Source organism: Cajanus cajan, chromosome 7 (assembly GCF_000230855.2).
Source record: "Cajanus cajan strain Asha chromosome 7, NIPB_CcT2T_4, whole genome shotgun sequence".
Classification (NCBI taxonomy): Eukaryota; Viridiplantae; Streptophyta; class Magnoliopsida; order Fabales; family Fabaceae; genus Cajanus; species Cajanus cajan.
Genome location: NC_138523.1, coordinates 10,967,857 through 10,977,099, shown reverse-complemented (window position 1 = coordinate 10,977,099; position 9,243 = coordinate 10,967,857). Strand labels below are relative to the sequence as shown.

General features: G+C 31.5%; 1 protein-coding gene across 1 annotated transcript; it reads right to left on the bottom strand.

Moving 5' to 3' along the window:
- Positions 1-6,668: 6,668 nt before the first annotated feature.
- On the bottom strand, positions 6,669-7,723 carry LOC109811226 (limonoid 7-O-acetyltransferse; the record flags this gene model as incomplete). The annotated part of the gene is given in 2 exon segments (XM_020374907.2): positions 6,669-6,853; positions 6,855-7,723. Coding segments are annotated over 2 exon segments (930 nt in total), but the record flags the coding sequence as incomplete, so codon positions are not given.
- Positions 7,724-9,243: the final 1,520 nt, after the last annotated feature.

The window sequence follows — 9,243 nt, the reverse complement described above, 5'->3', positions numbered from 1 at the left end:
GTTGATTTAAATGTTATTAACGGTGAGCTTGTGAAAGAGGTTGGTCTTCCTTACAAGGATGACACGAAAGAGTCATCTGATGAATAAGAAGATGTGTTAATGGCTTGTGGAGTTGATGGGATATATGTTGCTAGAGCATCATTTTTTGGCGAGAAGGACAAGGATGTTGTGGGTAAGGCTCCTAGGGATGTTGACATATTTTGTTTTTGAAAGTTTGTTTTTTTGCCATATTTGATCAAGATGTTGACATGCCTGATTGAATTTTTTTTTTTTTACTTGGTTGGTTTTGCTTTTGTTACACATGCACTCAAAAATGTCGTAAATTTTCTATAAGATCGTGAGAGGTCATGCATGGCTTCTTACAAATTTGTGGTAGCTTTGAGTAAATTCTTCTTGCTCAAAGTGCCTAGGATGCATTCTTTGAGCAACTAAATGTCTACTTCCAACGTTGTTCTATGTCTTGGCTCGTTTAAAGTGAATTTCTGGTAGCTCTAAGCGAATTTCCATAAACTTGAGTAGTAATTCCGCTTAAGACTATGGATTTTTGAATTATCTGCTCCTTGTGATATTTCAAAAAGAAAAACATAAAAAATACCTAGTATTTAACAATTAAACTAAAATTGAAATTATCTCTTGACTAAGTGTTTTGTGACAAAAACAAGATTTAAAAGAATAATATATATTAATAATTGCCTAAATTGAATAAAATATGAATGGAGGTTTTGTCATCATCTTTATTGTCTTATGGCGGGTAGGTTGCTTCTTGAGAAGGGTTTTGGTTTGGGGGTCGTGGCAGTCAAGGATAATTGCACTGGGGTTGGTCTGAGGTGGTCAATTGTTAAGGAAGTCTTCATTGCCTTGTTGTTTTATCGTTCAGTTTCGGGTGGAAATCGAGTGTGGCCGAAGGATAGTTTCGCTTTGACTCCATGATAGCGTTGTCAAATCACTATCAAAAGTAAACTAGATTTTCCCTTAAAATTTGCAATACAGGGAACAACCTAGGTTATTCTTCTCGAAGACACAAACATATTGAATTTGTATTTTATCACATAAATTTAGCAAGGGGTGATTTAATATTTTAAAATATTATTGAATCAACAAAATAGAGAATTAAGAATAAAAAAATTCAATCAGACAAGTATCAATTCAAGGTTTCATTCCACATAGTAAGTTTTTCATAGTTTAGCAATAAATTTGAATTCTCAATCAACTTAATTCAACAAGAACTTAATCAAAAATGTATATCTAAATCTAGATCCATGAATTCCAGCAAAACATGAAACACAATTAGAATATCACAATTTTAATAAAATTCAAGAATGGTGAATGATTGAATTAGACACTTTAGGTTATTTGAAATCTAAATCCAAATCCAAGTCTAAATTTAGATCTAAAATTAATCTTCATTCTCTTTTCTAGATCCAAAATGAAATTCATAATCATGATAAACGAAAATTAAACCTAAAACAAAGAAGAAGAGAAACAAAGAATTCATTCGATAAAAAAATCAAGAACTCAAATTTTACTGTAATTCTTGAAACCTAGAATCAATTAATGAACTAGTCATGCATCATAATCATGTAATTATAGTGATCCAATTCATATAAGTAAGAGAGAAAATTAGAGAGAGAGAGAGAGAAAGAGAAAATTTTGAGAGAAGAAACTCAATTTCTGAAAAATGAGGTATTTGATATCAAGTTTACATGTGTTACACTTATTTATTGACTACACTAATGGGTCTAATCAAAGTAATTAAAAGTCCAAACCACTAAATCAACTAATTACATCACTAAATAAATCCTAACATTACATTCTAAAAATAAAAAGAAAATACTATATAAGGCTACAACTTTGCAATGCATTTTTGGGTTGCTTAACGCTGAACTAGACTTTTCTCCCAATAGAAAAATTGTATAACTCTCTCTTATCTTTCTAGGAACACGAAGAAAGTCCAAATCCAATGTTAGGAGCTCTAGATATGGTCTACACAAGAAATAATGTCAAAACAAAAAAAATATATGAAAATTAACTAAAATTTATAACTAAGACCAAAATGACTCATTAGAACATATCAAAGTTAATATATCACAATATGATACTAATAAAAGTCAAATAAAAAAATGGTGCATATAAAGATATACAAAAATTGGTCTATCACTCCACGGAGGACACCAAATGTTCTTACAATCCTATAAGTGCTCTAACAATGGGATAACATCCTTGTTACTCTAATATTCGTGGTAGTGAGGGCACCTTCAAAGACACTCCAACACTAGAGTTAGAGAAGAGTTTATGTTAAAAATAAGATTATGATATAATGGTACCTGGTACTCCATATATAAGTGTTTGATCTTATCTCTAAGCTTATAGATGATGTTACGTGATTTCTGGAGATATATTCTTATATGTGATCCTCGATTCTAGGAGATATGATATGTCGAGATCAAGTTGGTATGATATCCTTGAGATATGTTATGGTGATTATGTGAGGATATTCATGCCAAAATATTTTATTAGTTGTGAAGAGTTGATTGTCTGGAGCTTTACTTTATAATGATGGGCTAGAGGCCCAGTGTGGGCAGTAAGAGAAGGCCAGCTCGACTTAGTCGTGCTAGACAATACACTTCTAATTTTTTTTATAAATACTTAAAATAAGTGATATATATATATATATATATATATATATATATATATTAAAATGATCATTAGGGACTAAAAATAATTTTAAATTTTAGAGAGATAAAAATCAAAGAAACTTAATTTATAAGGATCAAAAACCAAAATTTTCTTATTTTATAGGCACTAAAAATAATGTTTACAAATTTTAAATAGATAAAGAACAAAAAAATAATTATATGAACCAAAATCAAAACTCTCATTTTATATAGAGTAAAAATATATTTAAGTTTATTTTAAATATAAATTATATTTTATATTTATAATGAATAATTCATATTGTAATATAAAAATATTTTGACTATGAATAATATATATATATATATATATATATATATATATTAAATTTTAAATTAAAAATAAAGTAAAAATATTAAATGAAAGAGATAAATGTTGGAAAAATTGTTAAAAACACTCTAAAAAAATTACAAGTGAAACTTTACTCTTTTTTTTAACAATTTCTCCATCTTATACTGAAAATAAAATCAAAAAAATTTTAAATTAAATATATTTTTAAGTAATTAAAATACTTAAAATATACTATAATTATTCTCAATTTGATCATTGATCAAATATCGATGTTGATCAAGCATTCCTAAATTTATAAATTAAAAAAATAAATAACACTTAATTTTATAAGCACATTTATCTATATCATATTTCAATAATGAGTTTAGTGATCGTATATTTTATACTCAATATTATCGTTGAATAATAATAATAATAATAACTTTTATAACTATTAATAAAGAGAATATTTTCTTGTGGTATTTATATTTTTTTAGATTCTTTTATCCTTCAACTAATATTTACAATTATCCATGGTTATAAAGTTATATGCACATTCTCATTTTATCATCTCTTTATTATTATTATTATTATTATTATTATTTTTACTTTTTAAAATAATGGTGAGGCACATAGTGCTTTATTTCTCCCTAGCTAGTAATAATAATAATAAACTGCAAAAAATGGATTTGGTATATAACAACTTAATATTATATATATTGACCAATTATTTTAATAAGTACATAGCATGAAATGCAGACAGTCATATGGTCAAGGTACTAGTTGTATCAAATAGTAAAGTATCGTTGAGTAGGACCATATATTAGACATGAGATACATAATCCTTTAATTGTCGAGGATTTGGATCCATGGTTGCAAACATTAGGAGCTCATTGTCTTGTTGCAATATGGCCATCTCATCTTCATTTAAATAAACCCAAACTTCAATACCTTTTCCCGAAGGTGTATCCATCAGGATGACCAAATCACCAAGTGACTCTCTGAGGACCCTATTTTTTTCATTTCCCATTTTCATCCTTACTCATTTTTCAGCCTCACTCACTCTTCCTTACACAACTCATTTTCTCTCCAAACTCTCACTTCTCCTTTTCTCTCTTTTGCTTGTGGCGATTCTTGGCAGCTGAAGGTGCATAGGGGGTGTGAACTGATTCCTCATGCTGATTTCTTCTCCGTTCACTTCCAAGCTTCTCTTCTCCTTCATTCTTTTCTTCCCGAAGCTCGGAATCTTCACCCGAGGTAAGGGAAGCTAGTAAATTTGGCTGTTTTCGACTCAGAATGGGTCTTAGGTACTTCTATATTTCTTGTTGTTGGATAATTTCTGGCAGAGAAGGGTTCAAATGAAATTTTGGGGTTTTCGGAGCTTTGAGGAAAATTTGGGGTTTTTGAAGATTTGTGGTTGCATGTTGAAAATGAACTGTTTTTATTGATGTTTGATGAAAATGGGAGATATTGAATGGTTTGCATGTTGGATTTCTGTTGAGTTATGCAAATTTTGGTTAAATTTTTCGAAAATGAAGTGTTGCTGCTGAGCTTCGCGCTGAGCGCTGTTCATCGCGCTGGGCGCGTGGCCACCAGGGGACCCCATTTGGCCAAGCTCGCTAGGCGCAATGATGAGTGCGCTGGGCGCGTTTGAGAATGTGGGTCTCTGGTTGGCCCGCGCTAAGCGTGACTTGGATCGCGCTGGGCGCGATACTCGTTGTAACTTGCTTTTGGTTTCTTGAGGCTGCGCTGAGCGCGACCCTTGTCGCGCTGGGTATGGGACCCCTTGGGAGTCTCTGCCTTGTGGGCACTAGGCGCAATTCCGAATTGCGTTGGGCGCGAGACCAAGGGGTGGTCTCTGCCTTCCCCGCGTTGAGCGCTGGGTTAGGTACGCTGGGCGCGTGAGACTCCTTTGAGTCTCTGCCTGGTCAGCGCTGGGCGCAATGGCCATTAATTGCGCCAAGCGCGAGAGAGCCTTGGGTTCTCTGGCTGAGTCCCGCCGGGCTCGGGCACACCTGCGCTGGGCGCACTGACCCCCCTGGTGCTCTCTGGTTGCGTTGCGCTGGGCACAACCACGTGTGCGCCGGGCACGGAGATGAGATTGTTGTGTATGATGTTTTATGTTGAGTTGAATTGAAATGGAAGGTTATGAAATGATGTCTAGTAGATAATGTTGTTGTTGATATTGAATTGTATCTGGTGAATGTGTTGAGAAGTGGTGTTGTGTTGTAGATGATATGTTGAATTGTGAAGCTGATGTGTTGAGTTGTATAGTTGTGCAGTGTTATGTGATGACTGAATTGTTGTAGGCCTAAAGGGCTGAGTTGTTGTAGGCCCAAAAGGCTGAGTTGTTGTAGGCCTAAACGGCTGAGTTGTTGTAGGAGATCTCCGAGTTGATATGCGTGACGACGCATTGCATGCTTATTGATGATCATGTTGAGAACCGATGGGATGTATGTTGATGAAGTGTTGATAGTTGTAGTTTTTTTTATTTCCTAAATCTTTCTATATGTTGTTCCTTTTTATGCTAGCTTACCCTTTGTGTTTTCATGTAGTTGGACTGCTATGATCATACTATGTACGGGAGCAGAGCAGGGATAGGTGGTGGATAGTGGTGAGTCGGTAGCTGATAGATGGAGCTGACTTCTATGGATGTTTTGTTTGTTTTGGTCACTTGGCATAGTGACTTTTGATGTAATTCTTGTATTGCATGCCCTAACTCTAGTCGGACTCGGGACATATGTATATATTTATATTCTAGACTCTATATTTATATACTTGTTCTACTCTGTCTAGTGTTTCCGGTGTGTTATGGTGGTGAGTGTAGTGGTCAGCCGGGTCATTACAGACTCAGCAAAACAAGACACCCAAATTGGCTTTCCCCATCCAAAGTCAACATCATAAAGGCCAAAATTACACCAACTCGTATAACAAAGATAATTGTACTCATTGCAACCCTCAAAATTGTTTCCATTACCTGTTTTAAACTTTCACGAAAATTAACAACCCCTCCTTCATCTTGGAAGCTTTTCACAAAGTAATTGCTTCCCTAATTAATTTAGTTACCAATTTAGGTACTCATCATTTCACTACAATACAAATAGGTTTTAGTAACATTTAAAAAATGTTACTTAATTATGTATAAATATTACTAATTTATTTTAGTAACATATTATCAAATGTTGTATATAGTTCATGTTACTAAAGACTTTTAATAATATTTTTATATAATTAGGCAACATTTTTCAAATATTAACAAAGTAATATTTTTGTAATATTTTAATAATGTTGCCAATATTTTATTAATTTTATAAAATAATAATTAATTTTAATTTATATATATTAATATCAATTAATATATTTTTATGTCTCTTAAATTCTTAAGAGTTCTTTGAGAGAAGATTAAAGACATTCTTAGTCAATTACCACTTATTATATATAAAATATCAAATTTTATTTATCTTAAATATAACTATATGATTATATATACTCTTTATGAATCATTAATCTATTCGATGTAGAACTTTAATTATGGATAATAATTAGAGATAAGAGAAATTTACTTTTTTTTACTCGATGTGAGACTTTGATTTTATAAAGAATTATAGTAGCATTTTTCAAAAAAAATGTTGCAAAATAATCTATGTGAAATTTTTTTACTCGATATGGGACTTTGATTTTGAAAATAATTAAAAAGAATAAAATTGAAATAAAAAATGTTACTCTATCTATAATAACATTTTTTTAAAAAGTGTTGCAAAATAATCTATTTGTTTAATATATAGTAACATTTTAACAAATGTAAATAAAAAAAATGTTACTAAATAATTAAAATCTAGTAGTGTTTGCCCTCATTAAAGCCGTGGCCAGCCAAACAAAGTTTCCCACACGAGTTTGGAAAATTAGGAGATGCCCTTCGACGCATGTTTATTGTATGAATCACCGAAGTTGGCCTCTCTAAACCAGATTTGGCCTTGGAAGCTTTTGCAGCATATTTGCATAGAAGGGATGCTACCACCTTCACTCGAGTAGGGTTTTGCACGGTTGAACTTGACCCTTGAGCCCTTAACCTCGAAATAGCTTTTTCATCAAACAAAAACCTCCTCGTAGCAAGCCTATCCTTGTTCAGAAATTGGCAACACAAATGCATCGCATTCTTGTCTTGTGGCCATGCATTATTATGGGGGAAAGGGGTGTCAAAGGTAGGAAATTCAAATGCATGTTGAAACTCACTGATACGAGAGTTAGAACCCCAATTGTTTAAAAAGAAACTCGCACCTGCTCCATCTGCTACCATGTGAGATATCAAGGTACCGACCGCCATTCCACCACATGCAAAACAAGTCACTTTTGCCATAGTTGTGTACCCTTCAGCTGATACTTCCATGATTACTTGCTTTGGAAGGAGTTTATAGATTAATGATGATAAATTAGGTTGGTTGAAAAATTCAGCAAGGCTACAACTTACTTTGGCCTCCGTGAAGTGAACCCCTTCGTCGTTACAATCGACGGTAACCTTATCTTTAACCCTTCCAGCGAATGGGTAAAAGAGATTCAAGGCTTGTGATAAGGATTCCTTTAATTGTTTCATTCTTTGTTGTGTGATCATATCAGTGATGGCTTGAGTATTATGATCATTAGAGTAGAAAAGCAACATTGGAATATATATAGAAGGCACGAGTTGGTCTAAGATTGAGAGCTTATGGGATTTTGGGTGTGTTGTTGGGCAAGAGGGTTTGATGAACTCGAGGAGATTATTTCAACTTCCAAATTCTCGGTTGATGCAAAGGTGATTGTGAAAGAAAGTAGCATAATCTATTCTCTCATTCTATATGCATATATAAGAAGTTAAATTGTCAAACTAGATTTCTTTTCATTATCTTTAACATGTTATTCATTATTGTTCATAATAAATTTGAAAAAATATTTTTTAATGTGGCTATGAAATACTCCAACATTGTTTTTTCTCTCACGACTATATCTTAAACAACTAAGTCAAAGACTAATCTTCCTTATAATACTAATCATTGTTTAAGCATTTCAGTACTTCATTAAAGTTTTTGAAAATTGAGAATTCTTAGTTTTTTAAAAAGATAAATACTAATCATGTGAATACAGGTGAAAATATGTACCGGAAATTGTTAATATAAGTAGATTCACATTTGTAATCTTTAATTAAATACATAGTATTTAAACTTGTTTTTAAAAAATTATTCAGTATTATTATTTCCCAGATTTCTATGATTCTTTTCTTTACTTCAATAAATAAGCAATGAAACCACGTCATAGCTAGGAAGTATCAAGAAACAAAATCTCCTCTAAAAAGCAAAGACTAAGAGGTCTCAGTTTGAGTGGCTCTTCTCGTCCACAAAACCAAATGCCATTTACAGAACATACCTAAACGCTTTCAAATTCTTCCACGGTTACATCCTCCCACAAATCTACACATGCCAGCGTGTCTTCGTGGATACTCCAATGTCCAAAGTTTATAATAGTAATATAATTAATTAATTACTGAAAATGTTCAATTGGATTGATTTATATTAAGCAAGTATACAACGAGTTGGATAACTTTTGCATCCTTCATGAGATTGATTGGCAGAGATTTGAGAAAATAGAAAATTTTCTTTTACTCTGTCTAATGGCATACCTATATATATAGAAATTTCTTTCAATTCTATATATAGAAATTTCTTTCAATTTTTCTATACTAATCTTAAAAAAGCTATTTTTGACGATGATTTGTGGTTGGTTACCAGCAGTCACAGATCTAAAAAAATTTAATTGTGGGGGTAATTTAATGAAATATATAAATTTATAATACCAATTATCTAATATAAAGTACAACTAAAGAGTGAAGTTATCTTATTATAGTTATAATATATAATCAAATAACTATTTAACTATTTATCTTCTATTCATTTTTTCATCCTATTTTTTATGATATTCATAAAAAGGATTTATTTTTATAAAAATTAGAGAAAAAAGAGACACATAGTATCTCTTTCTTTAAAAAAAAGAAAGAAAAAATAATAAGTTATTTAAAGCGCGAGAAATTTAAATACTACTAAATATCACAATCAAGTAAAAAAAAAAGAGAAAAAATAAATAAATAATAGATAAATTAATTTAAAGATAGTTATAAGGATAAATTAGTTAAAAATTTGTGTACTCAAAAAATGAGTATCTCCTCTATTAATTATATGTTGTGTGATAATTATTCTATTTATTATTTATTTACGATGATTAATTCGATAATTTTTCTTAACTAAAATACAA